At 38.4% G+C, this 23,339-nt stretch overlaps 1 protein-coding gene across 1 annotated transcript in view; it reads left to right on the top strand.

Annotated features, from left to right (window-relative positions):
- Positions 1-552: 552 nt before the first annotated feature.
- Positions 553-23,339, top strand: part of LOC125245814 (tripartite motif-containing protein 16-like) — a gene marked incomplete at its 3' end in the record, with an annotated part of 45,010 nt that continues 22,223 nt past the window's right edge. Inside the window, exons 1-4 of the mRNA XM_048156589.1 lie at positions 553-1,270; positions 4,389-4,484; positions 4,570-4,803; positions 5,397-5,561. Of these exons, the coding sequence (XP_048012546.1) occupies positions 701-1,270; positions 4,389-4,484; positions 4,570-4,803; positions 5,397-5,561 (1,065 nt within the window). The remainder of the gene's footprint in view (positions 1,271-4,388; positions 4,485-4,569; positions 4,804-5,396; positions 5,562-23,339) is intronic.

Genomic DNA, 23,339 nt, shown 5'->3' with positions numbered 1-23,339 from the left:
AGCGCTGTTTCATCTGGCTTTAAAATAGTTTAAATCACAGAGTCATTTGTGTTCTTCACTGAATTTAACCGGTTCTCACTGGATTTCACAGCGCTGTTTAGTTGTTCATGACCGATCAGAGAGTAAACGACGCATCCATGAGCCGAGCTGATAAATGATCACTGTACGCCACTTTGTTTGGCTTTTTGTGTATAAACATTATATCAAAAGTGTGATAAATGTTTATCATTTTATCAAATATTTTTTTTTCACTATAATTGTATTTATCGCCTATCTCTATGTGCATGGTTAAATCATTTATAATACATACTACAAAACTCAATAAAAACAAGATCTGGCAATTTGCATTTCATGATGACTTTAAGGAACTGTAATTCTGGACACAGTTTTCAGTCTGCAGTATTTAGGAAACAGAATTACTGAAATTTTAAGGGTGTTGTCTTGCTTCTCTTTAACTGGAGTGTGTGTCTGAGACTGATTAAACACAGTGTGTGTGGGAACACACATGAAAAACTAAAAACTTATCACCAATGAGGCTCTTCAGGACCAGGAATGAGGAAGCTGCTTTACAGACACGCCTGTTTTGCACACGTCACTCAAACACAGAACCAGGAAACAGGAATCACATGAGTTCAGAGAAACTGAAACTGAAGAGTAGTTTAGCTGTTGTGTGTTTGTGTCTCTGTATTCATGCAGTAAAATGGCAGAAGCCAGAATTTCTCAGGATGAGTTCATGTGTTCAGTGTGTCTGGATCTCCTGAAGGATCCAGTGGCCATTCCCTGTGGACACAGTTACTGTAAGATCTGTATTACAGGCTGCTGGGATCAGGAGGATCAGAAGAGAGTCTATAGCTGTCCTCAGTGCAGACAGACCTTCAGTCCAAGACCTGCTTTAGCTAAAAACACCATTCTGGCTGAAATGGTGGAGAAACTGAAGAAGATTAAACTTCCTGCTGACTGTTACGCTGGAGCTGGAGATGTGCAGTGTGACGTCTGTACTGGAAGAAAACACAAAGCCGTCAAGTCCTGTCTGATGTGTCTGAACTCTTACTGTCAGAATCACCTTGAACAACATGAGAGTTTGTTTAAAGGAAAGAGACACAATCTGACTGAAGCCACTGGACGACTGCAGGAGATGATCTGCCCGAAACACGACAAGATCCTTGATGTTTTCTGCCGCACTGATCAGAAGTGTATATGTGTGCTGTGTATGGATGAACATAATAACCACGACACTGTATCAGCTGCAGCACAGAGGACAGAGAAACAGGTATGGACTTAAAGAGGTCCCATTATGATCATTTACAAGTTTATAATTTTGTTTATGGGGTCTACTGGAATACTTTTTACATCCTTTACTGTTCAAAAAATCTCATTATTAGGCGAAGGCCCTAATGTTTTTTTATTATTTTTTTTCGAATATTCAGGCATTTTTGGGGCCCTTAACATGCTCGAAAACTCTTTAAATTTTGAACACACATCGGAATCGTCGGCCATCAGGGCCGGGCAGAAGCTGGTATCTGGGCGTGGCAGGGGCCATTGTGACAGCGCCCCCTTGAACGGTGTCTAAAAATTTGGTCCATATTTCAAACATGCTTGCATGTATTTGTATAAAACTCAATACACATATAGACCTCATCGGGTTGAACAGCTTTCATGATCTAAGTTATACGCCAGCACAACAGGAAGTCGGCTATTATGGGTTGTTTGAAAAACACATGCTCTGGAATTTGATATACTCCTCCTAGGCAATTAATCTCATCATCACCAAACTCGGTCAGCATGAAGTCAAGACATTGAGATTGCCAGCGGATTTTTGATATCTCGAACGGTTTGGCCGTGGCAAGACAACAAATTTATGGCGAGAAAAGGAAACAGGAAATGTGTTATAACGTCTGCATACATTGATTGATTTTTAAGAAAATCACCCGTGTGTTCGTTATAGGAGCCTGAGTGAGTCAAAGTTATAGTGAGTCACTCTATTGTGAGTCAAAGTTATAGCGCCACCATTTGGCAGCAGGAAGTGTGTCACTTTCAAAATGCTTTGAGATCACCAACTTACTTTCACCCGATTTGCTTCAAACTTCATCAGTGTAATGTCAATACACAGCAGATATAGAGCTTTGAAAAGAATTGTGACTACTCAAACACTGTTGCCATGGCAATGCATCAAACTTTAATATTCCTTTTGGATCCTTTTGCAATGCTTAGCATGCTTCAAATTGCATGAAACTCGATACAAATGTCAGAGATGTCAACCAGTAGACATGGGCAAAACCGTAGAAACAGGTGGGGAGGAGGGCTTCTATAGCGCCATTTTGGCGGTGCCACCGGGCTTAGGACCATCATCACTGCTTGCAGCTATATATTTTCTTATAATTTACATTGTTGCAGCACCTGTTTTCAGTCTCTCTGTCTGAACACTGTTTTGGTTTCAGTTTCTTTAAGTCCCAGTCTGTTGTGATTGGTCTACTGCTTAGTGTGTGTGTCGGAAATGTAACACGCTTTACCATAAACGGTGAGTAGCTGCAGAGGCTTCCTGAGATGCTGCAAACACTACTTTAACTACACTATGGCATCAGTTTTGCTGTATCGGTTTAAACCTGAGTCCGATAATGACAGTCAAGAAGAACAAGCTGATCAACCTGAACCATCTTCGCAAGCATGACTTATGCATGATATTTCACAGTGGTGATTCTTTATTTTATACCTCTTAGATTTCAGATGTTATAAATGATCTTATAATTGTCATTTCACAAGTTTACCTGCCTGTCCAGTCTTAGTAGTTAATGTAAATGAACTTACTGTCCTCAAGGGGGCCTTGAACCCTGAGGCTCAGGCTGATCTCTGAGCTCAACCCCCCATTAACGGCACTACGTAAAGGTAGAATGAGAGGCAGTGAGATGGGGAGGTGGAGGTATACATAATGATGATTGACAGGACTGAATGATTAGGCTCCTCCCAGACCTACCTTTGTAACTTAATTTATACCATCTGACCTGCATGGTTCAGAAAGCAGACATTGTATAAATGGTGAGAATACTACAAAAGCCTGAGGATGTGTATGGCTCAGGAATAGTGTAAATAAAGTACATTTTAACCATCAAGTTAGTTTGCATTAGGAAGGCCAAAACAGTGTCTCTTGAAAATGGCGAAAACAAGCAACTAACACAACTAAACCAGGCCTCGTCCCCTTTGTGTATATCTTGGGCGGGAATTATTTAAATGTGGAATATTGTGACGTGTTCATTTCTGGTAGAAAACTACAATGAAGAAGTTCAAAAACAGTGTGCAGTGATATAGAGAATAACACCCTTTGGAGTGACTTTGCAGAGCTTTTTCAATGTCAAACAACGACATTGCACACTAAAGAAAGATGGGGAAAGCATAATAGGCCCCCTTTTAAATATAATATTTTAAAATATTATTCTAAACTGGTATGACTTGCTTTTTTTTCCGAGGAACACAAAAGAAGGTATTTTAAGGAATGTCTCATCTGTCCATATATTGAAAGTAGCATAAAAGATATCTATACAACTCCAAGGGGGGTAATCTGACCCTGCGTCCCAATGTGCATACTATCCACCCTATCTGCCCTAAATAGTATTGAATATTACTAATGTCACATACTGTTTAGGACGGATAGTACGCATATTGAGTTGAAAGCAGAGTCTTCTAAAGCTAGAAGAAAAATCAAAAAAGGGTGTTTGATCACGTGACATGCATGAGCCAGAATATCTTCTTTTGTATTCTGCAAGAGAAAATCATTCATGTTTGGAAAGACATGAGGATGAGTATGTCTCAGACATGCCAGGCTCCACCATCAACCAATCACAATGCACTCCCTCACCAGAGTATTGATAACGCACACCTGCATCCAATCAGCACACTCATCACCAGACTATTTAAGCACACTGCTCACCTCACTCAATTGTCTGAGTCTCTGTGTGTGACTACTTACCTCCGTTGAGTGTGTCCACTGTCAACAAACCATCTACGCGATCATCATCTGTTAGACAGAGACTGATTTAAGTGTCAAGTTATCATCTGACAAGCCTACAATTCCAGCTCACTTACCTGCACTACGGTTTATACCTGCTGTTTGTCTAATAAACATAATTCATTGTCATATCCTGTGTTCTCTGAGTATCTGTCTGTAACAGAGTAAACAATGAAAGAATTTACATTTCTCTGTGAACTATCCCTATAAAAACTTATAAAAAGGATATATTGATTTGATGAAATAATGCTGGCACTTATGATTGAACCTATAATCTTATCATGAAAGATCTGTAACCCTCAATCTCAGCACTTCACTGATACTGGATTCATATCTGTTTACTTGATGATTTCTGTGATGTTTCTCCTGTTATTGGTTTGACCTTTAGCACCAGCTGAAGGAGACGCAGAGGTCGTTCCAGCAGAGGATCCAGCAGAGAGAGAAAGATCTTCAGCAGCTGAGAGAGGCTGTGGAGTCTCATAAGGTGAGTCTGGAGAAGAAGAGAAGTTTGAGAAGTCTCAGTCAGACTCACTGAAGCCACTGTGTGATTGTGATGTGTGTCCTAACAGCGCTCTGCACAGACAGCAGTGGAGGACAGTGAGAGGATCTTCACTGAGCTCATGCGCTCCATTGAGAGAAGACACTCTGAGGCCACACAGCGGATCAGAGATCAGGAAAAGACTGCAGTGAGTCGAGCTGAAGGACGACTGGAGCGACTGGAGCAGGAGATCAATGATCTGAGGAGGAGAGACGCTGAGCTGGAGCAGCTTTCACACACACAGGATCACATCCATTTCCTGCAGGTAACAGAGATCTAGAAGAACAGGATCATAGTGGACTTGAGCAAGAGACTCACAGAGAAACATTTCATGAGAGCAGAATGAGCCGTTGACTGAAGTGTTGATCTGTGTTCGGTTATTATATAATCATCAGTCAGACTCTCATCTGATCTTCTTCTTTTGAAAGAGACGCACTTACAAATGCAGTTCAGATCTGGAAATCTCTTAGGAAACATTTTCCTGAAAGATATATTGAGCTTCCTGTGAACAACAGATCAAAACTTCACTAATATTTAAAATTTATTTATTTTTATTTATTTTTACAACAAGGTGAAATCTATTAACCTTATTTCCATTTCCCATCTTCTCTTTACTTTTATTTTTTTACTACATTCTCTGAGTAATGTTTACCAAAATCAGACCATCTTCAAACCTGCTGAAACCTTTTGTAATAATTTTCATTAACACATTAATGAATTTGACAGTGAAGTCTTCAAATTTTGATTTTGGATTGAGGAGAGTTACTAAAGATCAACAAGAGCTGCTCAAATCTGACAGTAGTGCAGGTTATTGTCTGAAGTGTGGAGGTGATGAGCTTTGATTTCTGTTTTCTGTAGAGTTTCCAGTCTCTCTCAGCTCCTCCTGAATCTACAGACGTAAATGACGATCCCTTCAGTTCTCTCTCCTCTTTTGATGGAGTGAGAGAATCTGTCCGTCAGCTGAGAGACAAACTGGAGGATTTCTGCAAAGAGGAGCTGAAGAAGTTCTCTGACAGAGGTAAAGTCCTGGAGATTCTTCTGCTCTCAGAAATGATCCTCCATCATCTCATATCATGTAGAAGATCATATTAGAAATGTCTTAGGAACGGATGCAGGGATCATTTTCTCTTGACATGATAATCACACTCTTCATGTCTGTTGATTTCCACAGTCACTTTCACCAACATTGTTCCCAGAACCAGGAACGACTTCCTACAATGTAAGTCACTAAGAAAACAAGCAAAAACTCACTAAGTGCGTTCATGTTCTTCCTGTAGAAGGTAAAGGAAACATGACAGAAGAGTGTGTTTAATCCCACCGGTTGTGACCTCAATTTTTAATCACATATTTTGGTGTGGTATTAAAAAGCAACTCTTATTATGAAGCACATGTTCATTTATAATGCAAATTTAAGATGTCTGCAGGTGTCTGAGTTCTGGGCAGGTCTAACGTTATTGGGTAGTTTGGTCATGTGACCACACACATTTATTTCCTGGTACTGCCATCTTAGCACTATGATGACAGTGACATCATAATGACATTAAAGCTCACAAATGACATTTAAGTTTAATTGAAATTATATTAATACATGGTTTCTTCTGTTGTTAGACTGCAGATAAATGAAGATGGTCACAATTGTGACCGGTGGTATAACACAGGGAGTCTATATCCCCTATATGTTATTATTGATATTCTACTTAAACATCTTATTATTATTATTCTTACCCCTTCTTTCTGACTGCTACTCCTTCTAGAGTAGTGTTTCTCAACGGGGGCGGTACCGCCCCCCAGGGGGCGTTCAGAGAACAACGGGGGGCGTTGGAAGCAAGATTTTTAAAAGGGGGGCGTTCTGGTGTTCTTGGGGGCGTTCACGAGTTTACACCAAAGATCCAGGCAAGACAAGATTAAACGTGTAATACTTGCAAAAGAATTGCCTACAACATTCTAAAATCTGCCAGTTTAACGCAACATTTCAGCTAGGCTATGTATCGTTTCTTTTGCAACGATTATTTTTCCAGTCATAGACCAGCGCTCAAGCGCTGACAAGAATTCACGTGCACAAAAATGTTTCGCGCTGACAACAATCCGGTGGTGGCTTGAATCCAGCGCTGACTAGAACCACGCAGGGGAGGAATGGAAAGTTGACAAGCCATTATTGTTAACTCGCAAGACTGTAAGGAGAAAATGACAATTTGATGGATAATTAATTTAAATATATTCTGTAATCACATTTAGGTAATTTCGCCGTCACATCTGAGCGCAAAACGCTGCTTGGATAATTTCAAGATAGGCTAGTTAAAAATAATTAATAATACATTAATAATTTAATAATTGTTCATATGTGTTTATTCTTGTTAGAAGATTTTTTTAATTTTACTTATTATGGACACAAATTAATCATGACAAACCAAATAAATTTGAATTGAATTAATTATACCATTGATGATAACATTAAGCTGATACCAAGGTATTTAAGCCTATAATTATAAAAATTTGTTATGAAAATCATGATTGCATTTATTTATTTTTTTTCCAAAGTAAGATTAATGTAAGCAGCTTCTTGCAATACTCTCCTAAATGCGTAATAAATCCTAAGTGCACACATTAGCGCTGAAATGACCGTATAGCAGCCTATGGTCGTTTTTACTGTCCAGAATTATCAAAGAAATTCAATGGGCAGACGCAGATTATCTTGAGTTTTGCGTTAGTTCAAATGCGCGTTAAGGTGATGGAAACCATTGGCATACTCATGGTGTGTAGTGACCATTTGTGCGTAAAACATCATGGCATTATGTATTAGGCCCAACAAAGTCTGACAAACAGCCCTCGACATAGAAATCAGATGTTTAAACTAGTTATTTTGTGCGTGAGCGCGTTCATGTGGAAACTGCCAGTGTATGGGCATATACGTGTTTAACCAGTATGTCATCAGTTCTTCTGCGTCTCCTCACAGCATTTCAATAAAACGATATCCAACAACACAAATAGCTCTCTCTGTAGTCAAAATAGTAGCCTATATACTGCTGAGTTTGATTCATTTTTGTGAGGCACGGTGCTCCACAAACAAGTTCAAGGAAAGGAAACCGAGATGGTAAAAAGCGCATCCTGTTTTCTTTATTTTGCAAAAGCATAATGTTCTGTTTTTAGTGTGAGTGTATAAAAGTAAACTTCGCAGTATCGAATAATGTCTTACTCATAAGGAAACAGTTGAAGTGATCGCGCCGGCGCCTCGCGTGCGCACTCAACATATTCATTGCAAACTTGACATCGCAGCCTGTTCATTATCAAAATAAAATACCATCAGCCAAACATATAAAAAATTACATTGCTCATACATACTCTGTAGTATCCTATCTGTGCCGTTCAGCGTGACCACCGCTAAAACTGGTTCTGCCAAACACTTTGCTCATTTGAAGAGGATGATTTTTTTTCGTTGATATTGAAATGGGAGTGAAGTACAAATACTATTTGACACAATAAATGCAAGTTCAGCATCCAAATACATTGCTAATATGGAAACATTTGAATTTGTGCCGAACAAGAGGCTGCTTGAAAACGCCGGTTTTTACTTTCAGTTTCGCTTCAAATTATTTCGTTTGGGCTTGTTTATAGCTACTTACAAGTTTTTATTCTTGTTCTGTATATATTATATATTTTAGTATTCTTATGCTTGACTTGACTTGGTTTGGTCGCGTCAATTAAAAATAAATAAATAAATAAATAAATACATACATAAATAAAAAATAGGTCGTTCTTTAAAAAAAAAAGTTTGACAGCCACTGCTTTATATTTTGCTTATGTGTTGGAAAACACAAAACCCGGCATGGACCGCTTTTGGTGTTAAGGCCAATTCACACCGCACCGACAACAGCCAACAAACGCCAACAAACTCGTCTGTTGGAGTTTGTTGGCGTTGGTCGGAGTTGGTTTTCATCCGACTGAACATGTTTAATCGGCGTTTGTCGGGTCGTGGAATGTCTGCGCGGTGTGAACAGTTTTCCAACAAACTCTGACGTAATCTGACTTGGCTACGAACCGTTGCCATGGCGATGAGGCAAGTCCCCTGCAAAGACAGCTTGATCGCGCACGCGCCTCACGCACACACAACAACATGCAGCGGAAATGTGACATCGCAGCTTGTTTGTTATAAAAAATAAAATACAGTTAAAAAAATAAAAATATACAAAAGGTACAATAGTCCATAGTGCAATCCGTGCCATTCAGCAAGAGCAGCTGCTCCACTTCACCGAAAGAGTGGTAATGTTATAACCACCATGAGAGCAATGCAGGTTTACCTTCAGTTTCGTTTTTAATAATTCGTTTTGGCTTGTTTAGCTCTATGGTTTAGCTACATGGTTGTATATGCTTATGGGTCTCGTTAATAACGCGAAAAAAATGTTTAAAAACCAGTGTATAGCGCAGTCTACAGCGCTTCGGATTTTAGGTTAGTATTTTTTTTTGCCTCAGTACTTTAATACAATGAAAATATATATGATACTATATTATTAATATAATAAACTTGCCTGACAATGTTGTTAACATGGTTACATATGTAGTTGTGGAATTAATTTTCCCAGTCAGACGTCACTCGTTTGTTGGTGTTTGTTGGGGCGGTGTGAACATGACAGTTTTTTCTCATCGAATTCTAAATCCAACGGCCAACTTGTTCGTTGGCGTTTGTCGGTGCAGTGTGAATTGGCCTTTATATGAGAGGGGGATCCCCCAAATGAGGTGCCGGATCAGATTTCGGAGGTTCCGGTTCCAGCTTGTCCCGGATGCCTGCCACTGTTCAGTCAAATCAAATCTGTTATTTGGCTTTCAGTGACATGCTTTTTAATTATGAAAGCTGCTGTCCGTAACTTTTGGAGCTCTAGTGGTAAATAATCAAAATTGCAGACGTCTTGTTCTGTACTCCGCAGCGGTGCTGACTCGAACCAGTCTAATAGTCCCAATATAAATATAAAATACAAACTCTTATTATAGGTGTGTCATAGTGATTCAGGATAAGACAAAAACACGGTTTTGAAAATGGATTCATGATGTATGCTAATGGTGTTTGGGGGGCGGTAAAGGACCTGGATAATGGACAGGGGGGCACTGTTCTAGAGCTTTAATGCTACAAACACCAAACTCGCCACAGACCTGGGTCATGGTCTCTAGTTAGTTGCTATATCTTTTTAGACTGATCAGATGTACAGTTTTTTTAATATTAATTTTTTAAAAGTCAAAAATTTTCCATAGACTTACATAGACAGAGCAAAAATGCGCCCTCTAGAGGAGCAGTACCGTTCAGTGGAGGAAGCCGGATAAGAAATCAGGGCAGCGTTTCCCAAAAGCATCGTAAGCCTAAATTGATCGTAGTACCATTGGTTTCAATGGAGCTACGATCAACTTAAGCTAACGCTGCCCAGCTTATTTCAGCCCAGTCAAATGATAATGTTACAAAGAGAGCACTTCACAAGTTGTTTGTTGTCAACTGGAAATATTGATTGGATGACATCTTACAGTTTATGGGGAAGTTCATCACTGTTGTAAACTAATTCGATCATTCATTGTGCAGACGAGCCCCGCATTATATTAGACCAGATTACTTTCGTTTTTGTCCTCCCTATGTTCGTCATTCACATGTGTTTTTTTAACCTTACTAAATAAAACATCTGATTTTACAAGATTCTATCACAGGAACACACTGAAGACTTAAATTTAGATCTTGGATGCGTTTTATGTGTGAAACAGAGACGGCTCGCGTCTGTAAACGAAGCTCGCGCTCCGAAGCTCGTCCATCATGTCCCAAATACATGGCGAATCTCATTCAAGCGAGCACAACGCACCAAAGAGCTTCTTTGTTTGATTTACTGTGTTAATGCTGTGTGACATCTGTGCAAAGATTTGTGCATAGAGGCGAGTCGTCACCGGCGCTGCCGCTCCCAGCATGAGCAGATGAGAGAGAGACAGAGAGAGCTGCGCGGAGCGATTTCCGCAAATCCTTTGTGAGAAAACATTAATATAGAGTAAAGGCCATCTACAATATCAGTATTTCTCGACTGATTGCATGATTTACACAGTTTATTAAACAGGTTAGTTGATCGCCTGATATGATGTTAAACATTCAGAGCTCGCGAGCAGCGCCTCTTATTAAAGGTGCCCTCGAATGAAAAATTGAATTTATCTTGGCATAGTTAAATAACAAGAGTTCAGTACATGTGATGGATCCGAAATGGTCAATATTCATATTCATGCACTTTTGTTAATATTTATTTTTAATCATTTATGGCTTATGACTTTTGCTTTCATATATTTATGTACTCATACTTTATAGATTAATTCTTATCATATTTTCAAGTATTCACTGGTGATTGTACCCTTATGGTTATTTTACATTTAAGAGTATGATTTCTATGTTCAATTGTTCTTCAAGTGTTCTAGTGTGACAGGTCACGCTGACACGTTTGTGGTTAGACACTGGACGCCTGCAGAATTAACCATTTGAATTCTGATCAAAATATGTCTGTTATTTTTCCTGATGACATTTAAAAGGGTAAGATTTGCAAAATTCCCTATAGGGGATAAAAACAACTATTTTTGACACTGGACCAGTAGATGACGTAGTGCGTGAAATTAACCTTTTCTTTTAGAACAAAAACATCAATTTGTGTGGATTGGGAATTCCCCTGTATGCTTATGGTGTAATATGGACTGAGTTGTTGATAATTCAGCTTTCTTCCCTCCTTTGCTCTCCTTGGCTTCTGTTTCTCTCTCTCATCTGCAAATGTTTTAATTCTTTTTGATTTTCATCTATTAGATACAATACTCTAAATTTTACAATACTCTAAATTTTATTATTAACTATTGACTAATACTTTATGATGGTTATTTTACCTTTTGGTTTTATTAAGTATTTTCATTATCGATTAAAGTTTGCATGTGAGGCTAAATTTAATTGTAATGAATAAATAATTTTTCATCAACTTTATTTACTGCCTGGATCTCATTTTCACAAGTTTTTGCATCAACATGGAAATGACATACAGTGAGTCTCAAACTCCATTGTTTCCTCCTCCTTATATAAATCTCATTTGTTTAAAAGATCTCCGAAGAACAGGCGAATCTCAACATAACACCGACTGTTACGTAACAGTCGGGGTGTACGCTAGTGATGCGCGGGTCGGCTTTTTTTCCAACCCGCGGGTCCTTTTGAAATTATTTGGCCCCGCACTACTGTATCTATTTTTACAACCCGCCCCGCCCCGCACCCGCAACCATTAAACAGACATACTAGTAGGGTTACCACCCCTCCCGCATTTCGCGGGACAGTCCCGAAATTGGGAGCTTTGTTCCTCGTCCCGCATTTCATTTACGTCAGTTATTTTTTTTTATCCCTGAAATTACAATACAGCAGCAAGAAATGTAATAAATACTATGACTGGCATTTAAAAATCTATTTGTGCAGCCGTCATATTCTAGCTGTGAAAATAACCAACCAGCGCAATCATAGAGAGAGTGGACATCAACTGAGTGGACAGCACAAATGGATAAGTGTGGGCCTCATCAAAGTCAGTAAACACAACTACACCAGCAAGGATTTCATCTCACATACTAGATAAGAACCTCAAGAGCTGCTCAAAGCTGCCTAAATCGATGATTTAAAGCATGTAATCATCCATTCTGATGGCAAATATTTCCAACGAACGGCGGCGATCGAGCGCCACACACGGAAATGATCGAGCACCTACGGAAAAACGAGATATTCTCCATTTGTTTTAACCAATACAAAATTGCGACGTTCAGACACGACTTTCTTCTCACGTTTATAGTTCATTTAATGCGGGTTCTATGGCGTTATTATAATGAAAAATGTCGAGAGCACATTATTGTCTCACGAGAGCGCATCAAATGCGCGAGCAATCTCTCCGCTCACAGGCGGTTTAACTGGACGCGCGCGCGCTCTCGCTCAGATATTACATCTGCGTGCTCAAACTTTGTCCTCCTGCATGTGCAGCCGTGAATCTAGAATTTTCTTCTCTCCAGGATTTAATGTTGCCATAAACGCAACAATATAGTGTGGGCACCCACCGGCAGAAACATTAATCGGCGCGTATGCCAAGTTTGCCAACGAGTGTAAATCACTATTTACATTTTAATTTACAAATTTATCTGTCTCACGTGTCTCGCATTGTCCCGCAAAATCACATCTACTGTCCTGCAACAGATCAATAGCCAGGTGGTCACCCTACATACTAGGCATTGTAATATAAATGAAAACAGCCTTTATTTCAGCCTGAAAGTGCTTGGAAACATCGCCCTGTAAACAGGCAACAACATACGATTATGAATATGAACCATAAATCAGATCATATTAATAACAAGATAATGATAAACATTTTCAACATTTACAAAGCAGCGTCTGTATTCATCTAACAGGCTAAATATTTTTTTTTATTATTTCAGATTTGTATTGGCCAACAGTTTACAGCCTATGCTACAACCACTGAACTTTTGTTTTATTTAAAACACGGAAAATATGTCTTGACATGCTGGAAGTGCTCGTTTTGTGGCTCTCGTGTTTGTATATTTTTTCGCACGAGTTGCACTTCACGTAGCCGTTAGCCTACTGCTGTTGTCTCCTGCTGTACCGGTCCCAAACATTACATTTAGCAGCATGAATTTTTTCTTTTAATTATGTAAATTCCCGACCTCAATTTCTCCCACACCTCGTCTTCCATCTTCACTTTTATTTCTCCGTTTTTGTTGTCGTGGCTGGCGCCGGGAGCTGCTTGGCGCGCCGCTTTCGTGACGCCAAAGGTTTGGGGACATCACGCAAGTTACGTTGCTACGGCCTTCGTATTGTAACCTTATCAAAGAACCTAATAAAATATGAAAATAGATATTCCCAAATATTTAATATAGGCTATAGGGAACTGCACGCAACATACATGGATTTTTTTATTTATTTTGTTTTTAATGACCCGCCCCAACCCGCCCCGCAAATAAAGTGACAATTTCTTTACCCGCCCCAACCCGACCCGCGGGTTACCCGCGGGGTCCGCGGGTTATGAGACGACCCGCGCATCACTAGTGTACGCCCCCAATATTTGCATATGCCAGCCCACGTTTCCAACATTATAAAAGGCATTAGACAAGGGCAGCCAGTATTAACGTCTGGATGTGCACAACCAAATCATCAGACTAGGTAAGCAAGCAAGAACAATAGCGAAAAATGGCAGATGGAGCGATAATAACTGACATGATCCATGATAACATGATATTTTTAGTGATATTTGTAAACTGTCTTTCTAAATGTTTCGTTAGCATGTTGCTAATGTACTGTTAAATGTGGTTAAAGTTACCATCGGTTATTACTGTATTCACGGAGACAAGAGCCGTCGCTATTTTCATTTTTAAACACTTGCAGTCTGTATAATTTATAAACAACTTTATTCTTTATAAATCTCTCCAACAGTGTAGCATTACCCGTTAGCCACGGAGCACAGCCTCAAATTCATTCAGAATCAGAAGTAAACAATATAACAGTATACAATACTCACATAATCCGACGCATGCATGACGAACACTTTGTAAAGATCCATTTTGAGGGTTATATTAGCTGTGTAAACTTTGTTAACCCTCTGGAGTCTGAGGCTGATTTTGGGCCCTGGAGAAGTTTTGACATGCCCTGACATTTGTGCTTTTATCAGTTGGTTATAAACATATTAATGACAAAAGTGTCATTACACTGTATTCAGCACTAACTAGGCTACCATAATATGTGAGGAACATGTATGTACATGTTTGTGTTTTTAAAGGAATAATGTTTATGCGTGGTTATTGAAAAAAAAAAAAAAAGTAACTGAAACAATACCTCAAAATGCATACTAAATGTTTTTTCACAAGACTTTTGAGAATTGTATATTTTAGTGTAGAGTTTTTGCTTCAAAATGATGTGGAAATGATCCTCCCTACTCTGACACATAAAACATTGTATTGATTTTAAATTTCTAAGACACTTTTTGTTTAGGTAGGCCATATGCGAAGAGGTGTGACTCTTCATGAATAATGAAGTGATTTACACCTGGGGAGATTAAGACCCTGCCCCTAATGAGCCGCATAATGAGCCATTCAGTCAGGAATGTGACTGAGTCAACTAAGAAAATGCAAAGACAAGACATATCATTGTTTTTTTTCTTTTTTATTTAAAATAAAGTTAACAATATAATCCACATATAAACTAGGGTCAAAGGCACATTTTGTGTATACAGGCAAATAAAGGTAAGGTTTATAAAAAAAGCCCACTTTTACACCCTATACATAACCTGCTTGATCACATGTAGATAATCTTTGCAGCCCAATGGTCAGTGAGAGGTGGTGAACAGAGAATCTGAACAGTCACACATCTGTGTGCCATTTTTGAAAACAGTTCCTTTTCAACTGAAGACACAAGTAAATGTCACATGCCTGGCATTTCCAAGGTGTGTCTTGCCTTTTACCAAGCTGTACTTTGCAAAGCATGCAGTTCCCATGACCAGCGGTGGCATTATTCCTTGCATCTGATGTCAGCTCTGCTCCTGGAACCGGTACATGGTCACTTTTGGTCTGTTTTGGAGCTGCTTTCTGTGACGACACACCACATAGCTCTGCAATAAGCTGTTCTATGAACTCTTTATGGGTCATGGTATCGTATAGGTCTTTGTGTATAATGAAAGCGTTTGTGGCAGCAATGTCCAGGAAGTGTAGAAAGATCTTTCTGTACCACTTCATTGTTTTGTGTTGTGTTGTGTAGTATTGTATCAGCTGATCAGACAGGTCGACACCCCCATGTGTTGGTTGTATGCAGTCACAGGTGCAGGACACGGAAATGTCTTTGTCCTCCATGTACCTTGTGATTTCACCCTCCTCTGCACAGTGTCTCCACTATAAGCAGCATGGATGGTAGAACAGACAGATATATGATAATTTATCATATATATGATATATCATCATCAAATATATTATATATATATTATCATCAAATATGAATCTTATGAATATTATCATCAAATATTATCATCAAATATGATGATTTGCTACTTATGAAACATTTCTGAACAATTGTAAACAATAAATGTTTCTTGAGGTGCAAATCATCATATTAGAATGATTTCTGAAGGATCATGCGACACTGAAGACTGGAGTAATGATGCTGGACATCACAAGAATAAATGACTTTGTGAAATATATTCAAATAGAAAACAGTTATTTTAAATTGTAATAATATTTCACAATATTACTGTTTTTACTGTATTTTTAATTGAATAAATGCAGCCTTGGTGAGCAGACGAAACTTATTTAAAAAAAAATGAAAAATCTTACAGATTTCAAACTTTTGAACGGTAGTGTATATAGGCCTACCATATAGTGGGTGAACATGTACTTACTCATTCTCATTTCCGCCTGTGTTGCTGCGTGCCCTCCTAGTGGGAATTGCAGGTGAATGTGAGAGTGATGGATCCACATTCCTAAAAAAAAATTGTCAAAAAAAAACTGTTTACAAATGTTTACAGTCTGCTGTATTTAGCAAATAGCAACATGTTCGCGCATTTCACAACCAAGCATATTTTAGCACATTCACGCCTATCATATACGCTACTTAGATACGCTATATATATATTTATAGATAGATGTAAATATAAGGCAAATATAGATGTACGCTTATATATAAAAAAAAACACGTCAAATAATTTAAGTATATCAACAGAAAAGCATTCTATTTATAAGCATTTTTATGAGATAAAGTTATATTTTATATATATATATATATAGATGTAAATATAAGGCAAATATAGATGTACGCTTATATAAATAATTTAAGTAGGCCCTAAATCAACAGAAAAGCATTCTATTTATAAGCGTTTTTATGAGATAAAGTTATATATATAGTTATATAGATAGATGTAAATATAAGGCAAATATATATGTACGCTTATATAGAAAAAAAACACGTCAAATAATTTAAGTAAAACTAAATCACTTACTCATCAGAAACTGTATCTTCAGCTGGATCAAGTCGCTCTTCAAAATGCAGACGTTCATCGTCAGAGTCGTGTTCTTCTTCCGAGGAAATGTGAACTCTTCCTCACTGTCCAGGACCATCTGAAGAGCCTGCTCACCTGTGTAGTGTGCCATCTTCCAAACGCGCAGGAAAGCGAATGAATCTGATGAAACTTGATGCTTTTTAAGACGCTGTTAGGGGCGTTTACAGTTTGCATAGATCGCCTTAGCACATTATATTATGAATAGAGCGCTCTGCGCGTGGGCGGGCACACATTAAAGATAATTAGGTCAGACAGGAGAAACAGTACCTCTCTTTACTTTTATACTGATTACATAAAGGGAGAATATTTGTTTTAGAATTTATTTGTTTTGTTTAAAAGTAGATACTTAAAGCTTTCCAAAGACATATCTCTCATGTCCATGTAGCATGTATAAGCCATCTATTTTAGTTACTTTTAGTGACGTTTTAGAATGATGTTTGCAGAGACGGAGACGGCAGGACAGCACACCCTGTATATTTTATTTATTTTTAAAAAGCACAAAGTTTTATTTTGATTGTGAGTGTACACAAAAAAAAGAAGACATTCTATAGTTTCAATTGATATATTACTTATGTCTCTATGACAAAAAATGACGGAGTATTTTAAGTCTGTTTTGCTGCAATGTGAAAAAAAAAAAAACGGCAAAACGCGCCGGCGCGTTTTTAGACCTCAGAGTGTTAAGGCACTGTTTAAGGCAAGCGCGAGCTCTGTGGGTGGAGAGCACGGGATTTAAAGGGGCCACAGCATAAAATCGGCGCGTTTATAATGATGCCCCAAAATAGGCAGTTAAAAAAATTAATTAAAAAAAATCTATGGGGTATTTTGAGCTGAAACTTCACAGACACATTCAGGGGACACCTTAGACTTATATTACATCTTTTAAAAACATAATCTAGGGCACCTTTAAAGCGGCTGTGATTTGAGCGCTTCTTAAAGAGATAGAAAAATCGAAAGATCCATCAATCATCACAAAAATTGTTTGTTACAGCGCTAAATACAAGAAATTCCACCTTTCTATATGTATTTCTTTGTGGCCGAACAGACATGTACGTTGGCTCTTTTTACTCAGGCTGCCCATCAAGGCTTGTGCCAAGCCAACATCAAAGTTTGTTTTCAAACTTTATCTTCTAGTTCTTATAAACACTCTTTCAGACTGACTATAAGTCAAGTTTTGGATTTACTTGATCCTTGGTGTCTGTCTGTCTGTCTGTCTGTCTGTCTATCTATCTTATGTCTATCTATCTGCCAAATGTTTTGGGACGCCTGCCTTTATGTGCACATGAACTTTAATGACATCCCATAATCCATAGGGTTTAATATGGAGTTGGCCCACCCTTTGCAGCTGTAACAGCCTCAACTCTTCTGGGAAGGCTTTCCACAAGGTTTAGGAGTGTGTTTGTGTGAATTTTTGACTATTCTTTTAGAAGCGCATTTGTGAGGTCAGGCACTGATGTTAGTGAGAAGGCCTCCGCTCTAATTCATCCCAAAGCTGTTCTATCGGGTTGAGGTCAGGACTCTGTGCAGGCCAGTCAAGTTCCTCCACACAAAACTCAATCATCCATGTCTTTATGGACCTTGCTTTGTGCACTGGTGTGCAGTCATGTTGGAACAGGAAGGGGCCATCCCCAAACTGTTCCCACAAAGTTGGAAGCATGAAATTGTCCAAAATGTCTTGGTATGCTGAAGCATTAAGAGATCCTTTAACTGGAACTAAGGGGCCAAGCCCAATCCCTGAACAACAACCCCACACCATAATCCCCCTCCCACAATGCAGTCAGTCAAGTACCGTTCTCCCGGTAGCCGTCAAACACAGACTCGTCCATCGGATTGCCAGACAGAGAAGCGTGATTCGTCACTCCAGAGAACATGTCTCCACTGCTCTAGAGTCCAGTGACGGTGCGCTTTACACCACTGCATCCGACGCTTTGCATTGCACTTGGTGATGTAAGGCTTGGATGCAGCTGCTCGGTCATGGAAACCCATTCCATGAAGCTCTCTACACACTGTTAATCTGAAGGCCACACAAAGTTTGGAGGTCTGTAGCTATTGACTCTGCAGAAAGTTGGCGACTTCTGTGCACTGTGCGCCTCAGCATGCACAATTGCTTCCACTTTGTTATGATACCACTAACAGTTGACCTTGGAATATTTAGTAGTGAGGAAATTTCACGAATGGACTGATTGCACAGGTGGCAACCAATCACAGTACCACGCTTGAATTCACTGAGCTCCTGAGAGCGACCCGTTCTTTCACAAATGTTTGTAGAAGCAGTCTGCATGCCTAGGTGCTTGATTTTATACACCTGTGGCCATGGAAGTGATTGGAACACCTGAATTCAATGATTTGGAGGGGTGTCCCAAAACTTTTGGCAATATAGGCTGCGTTTACACTTGGCATTAACATGCGACCTGTATCTGGATGTTATCCACATACGCATTGAAAAGACGTGTAAACACGTAGTGATCGGAATGTTATCCGATCAACGTGTCCTGGTTTGGAGGTAGTCAAGGACGCATTGTGATCAGATCTCAGTGTAATGTAAACGTGATCCAGCCATCGTATCTACATTCAGAGGGCGACGTCATTTAAATCCCCGCCAAGTCTCTCCGCGTGGCTGTCAGAAAATAATGGACAGATGCAGTTTTGACAAGAAATTAAACTTCTTTGAACTTTACAATAAACAATAAATACATTTTTCATTTTAATTGTGCAACATTATAAAAACATATGTGATCGCCTCATTCAGATTGTTTCAGTTTATTTTCAATATTGCATGCTTAACTTAATATCTTTAAACCTGGATGATGTGACTTGTTTAACATGATCAACCCATTTATTTTTCAACTCTGGAAGTATTTTTTCATTTAAAAAAATTAATTTGATCTAAGACTTGTTTAGTTCTAATGCTCTTTAATGTGATGTGCGTTCTGTTATTTCTTTAATACAAAGTGTTCGGATTCTGCCGTTAGATATTACACAAACAATACAAATGCTTGCATGCTCCTTTCAATCATGAAATCCATTGAAAAAATGTTTTTCACAATACAAGATTAATGTTGGGAAACATAAATTGGTAGACTAAGCTCTCTATTTGTGATCAATTGTACTTTTGTGGAATAAATCACAAAAATTCTGTGCTGTGAGCAAGGTTATTATAGTTTTGCATTTTTCATTAGTTTTTATTTTTATTTCATTTTGACTTTTTGTTTTCAAATTCAGTTTAGTTTTAATTAGTTTTTAAAGTGGGTTTGCTAGTTTAGTTTAGTTTTTATTTTTTGAAAATGCATAGTTTTAGTTTAGTTTTTATTAGTTTTAGTGTTAGTTTTAGTCTTTTTTTGTAATTTGGGTTATTTGTCAGGGGCAAGATTCAAAAAGGTCAGAAAAAGTATTGTGTAATAATAACTCAACAAAAACATCATACAATTTTAGAAAATATTAATTCAAAAATAAAACCAGTACATAAAATGTACATATGGGCACAAATATGTAAACAGTCTCAACACTCCGCAGTAAGTGCAAAATGTGTGACGTGTGCCACTACAAAACCTAAAGAGCAAACAGACTAAAGAAGACATACATGAACCGCATGTAGCCTTTTCAACCCATTTTTAAGCCACAACAAGACATTTCTGTCAGACTGTCAGGGAGCTCAATCTGAGAAAAGAACATGACAAATAACAAAAAAAACAAAAAACAAAACAAAACAAAAAAACTTTAAATACAGCTTTTCAATTTTTTTAGTGTGTGTGTGACACCTTCACAAAATTGCCAAACAATCTACCAAAAATCTACACATCTTCTATACAGAATTCACACCCTATACAAATACCACAGCTGTACAATTTTCACACCCTATACTAAATTTACAATAGCCTACTCGTCTGGATTGAAGCAGCAAACATTCAGTGTAAAGGCCAATTCACACCTCACCGACAAACGCCAACAAACTCGTCTGTTGGAGTTTGTTGGATCGGTGTGATACCCCTGTTGGCGTTGGTCTGAGTCGGTTTTCACCAGACTGAACATGTTTAATCGCCGTTAGTTTGGTAGTCTGAGCATCCAACAAACGGCAACCAACTCTGACGTAATCTGACCTGACTACGAACAGTTGCCATGATGATGAGGCAAGTCCTCTGCAAAGACAGCTGTTTGACCGCGCCCGCGCCTCACGCACACACACAACAAAGCAGCGGAAATGTGACATCGCAGCTTTTTCGTTATAAAAAATAAAATACAGTTAAAAAAAAAAAAAAATGAAAACATACAAAAGGTACAAAAGTCCATAGTGCAATCTTTGCCATTCAGCAAGAGCAGTTAAGAGAGGTAACGTTAACCACCATGAGCAACGCAGGTTTACCTTCAGTGACACTAAAACTCTGTAAACTTGATTTTTTTCTCACAGTAATTTTCATTTTGGGTGAACTATGCAAACACATCTGGATTGAAGCAGCAAATATTCAGTGTAAGAGTAAACAAATGACATTATTTAATATTTGAATCACAGCTTATATAGTGTTTTGACATCGACAACCAAAGTGCATTTTACCTCAAACTTGCGTCTAATTAACGTGCTGCAGTAGCAATCGCTTCTCGCGTCGACATTAACACGCTGACAAAGTTATATTCAGAATTACAAATATTTTTATACCACTTTTTAATGTGTGTTTGTGTAAAGGTGTTCACGAGATACCAACCTTTAGCGAACTTGCTTTCAAAGTCGAACAGTCGTTCTCATGGAGACGCGTGTGCACTGACGGGAGGGGCTGTGTGTGTTTTTGTGAGAGACACAGGGAAAGGAAATGCAGCTAAACGTTATTTGCTCTATGAAAGACATTGATAAAGACGAAAACTAAGGACATTTAATCTATAATTTTATTTTATTTTAGTTAGTTTTGCCAAACACACATTACAGTTTTAGTTAGTTATCGTTTTTTTGTAATGCCTCGTTTTTATTTTATTTCAGTTAACGACAATGTTTTTTCCCACCTAGTTTTCGTTTTTTCGTTCGTTTTCGTTAACGATTGGCTGCGAGCACTGCATTGATAGAGGCTAAAGTGAAAGATTTTTATATGAGGCCATTTGAAGCGTCTGCCTTTCAAACGCGCCTAATTTAAATATTGTGCGGGAAACAGAAATCCAATCAGTTATCCAGATACAAAGACCACTTAATGTGATCAAATATAAACGCATTGTGTACTGATTAGCTAATGATCTGATCTGCTTGATCACATCACGGTGATCGCATATTAATGCCAAGTGTAAACGCAGCCATAGTCTGTCTGTCTGTCCTTATTTACTGTGTTATTTATTTTAGTTTATAATGATTTGTAATAATTACCTTTCAATTTCCTATAATTTGTCATTTTGTCATCATTTAATGGATTATTTGTGCCGTACTGCTGCATAGGAATGCTATTTTGTCATTTTTGAAACTGAGCCAGACAATGTTTACTTCTTTATTAATGAAATAAAACACTAATTTCATCTGTTTAACCCAATCTTTAAACTAATTGCTGGAGGTTTGTCATTATGCATTAACACCATAGATCTAGACTCCCTGTGTTCTACTACCGGTCACTTTTGTGACTGGACATAAAACACATTTTTTCATGGACTTTTCAACAATTTTTTACATAATTGACTTTGATTGTTTAATATCCTTACAAATGCCATATAAGTTTATATATGTCATCTCTGGAAAACACTTGGGATTAAACAATATAGATTCTTGGGTGAATTTCAAATGGTTTCAGCTTGTGGAGAGAAGAGATGGAGAAGAAGAGGGTAAAGGGACAGAAATGCAAATTAAAGGTGATTTACTCAGTGTGACTGTATCTCGGGTAGGGATGCTAATTTCGCAATAGAGAGTTCAGATGTTAATTTCCAGAATGTCCTTTGTCTGCTCAAGGAGTATTTGTTCCTCAAGCGGCATTTTCCAGTTTCTCCAGTCTTACACCAAAAATGCCTGTATAGTAAAGCTGTTGTCTTCCTGCTTAAACCCATTCAAAATGTGTGGGAAGCCAAATACACCAAAAGTGAGATGAGACAGCAGGTAAGAGCTCGTGCTGCGCTGACATGTCATCTGCTCAGCTCAATGGACCAAGTCGAGCTCCACCGAACGGACAGTGCGCAAACTAATCTCACCAGCACGGCGCTGACTAGTTAAAACAGCCAGCGTGAATCACATTACTGCTCTGTTCTTTTGCTGTTCTTTTGAACTTTCTACTCATCAAAGAATCCTGAAAACGCATAGATAAGCATATAGAAAACAGTTATTTTAAATTATAAAAATATTTCACAATATTACTGTTTTTGCTGTATTTTGGATCAAATAAATGCAGCCTTGGTGAGCAGAAGAGACTTTTAAAATATAAAAAAAAAATTACCGATCTAAAACTTTAATTACCTAAAACAGCTGATCTTCTGGAGAGCAGCGCCACACTGGTGAGATTAGTTCACACCCAAGCAGCAACCTCCCCCAGTTTTTCTTGAACCCAATACAGAAGTAACTTAACTGCAATTCATCGACTGGCCTCTAGAAAGATAGCAGAAACACATTGAGCCCTATGTTAAAATGCCCAACTTTACAGCAGAAAAAAACATGTTTACAGCCTGGATCAAATTGTGGTTTTGGTCTATACAGTTAATTATGCCCTTCATGACATCGTGTAAACGATTGGCCCTCTGGCTTGTCAATCACTGCCGCGACATTCCTTGTGAGAGACGTGCGCGG

Source organism: Megalobrama amblycephala, linkage group LG14, assembly GCF_018812025.1.
Source record: "Megalobrama amblycephala isolate DHTTF-2021 linkage group LG14, ASM1881202v1, whole genome shotgun sequence".
Classification (NCBI taxonomy): domain Eukaryota; kingdom Metazoa; phylum Chordata; class Actinopteri; order Cypriniformes; family Xenocyprididae; genus Megalobrama; species Megalobrama amblycephala.
This window is presented reverse-complemented; position numbering and strand designations above follow the sequence as displayed.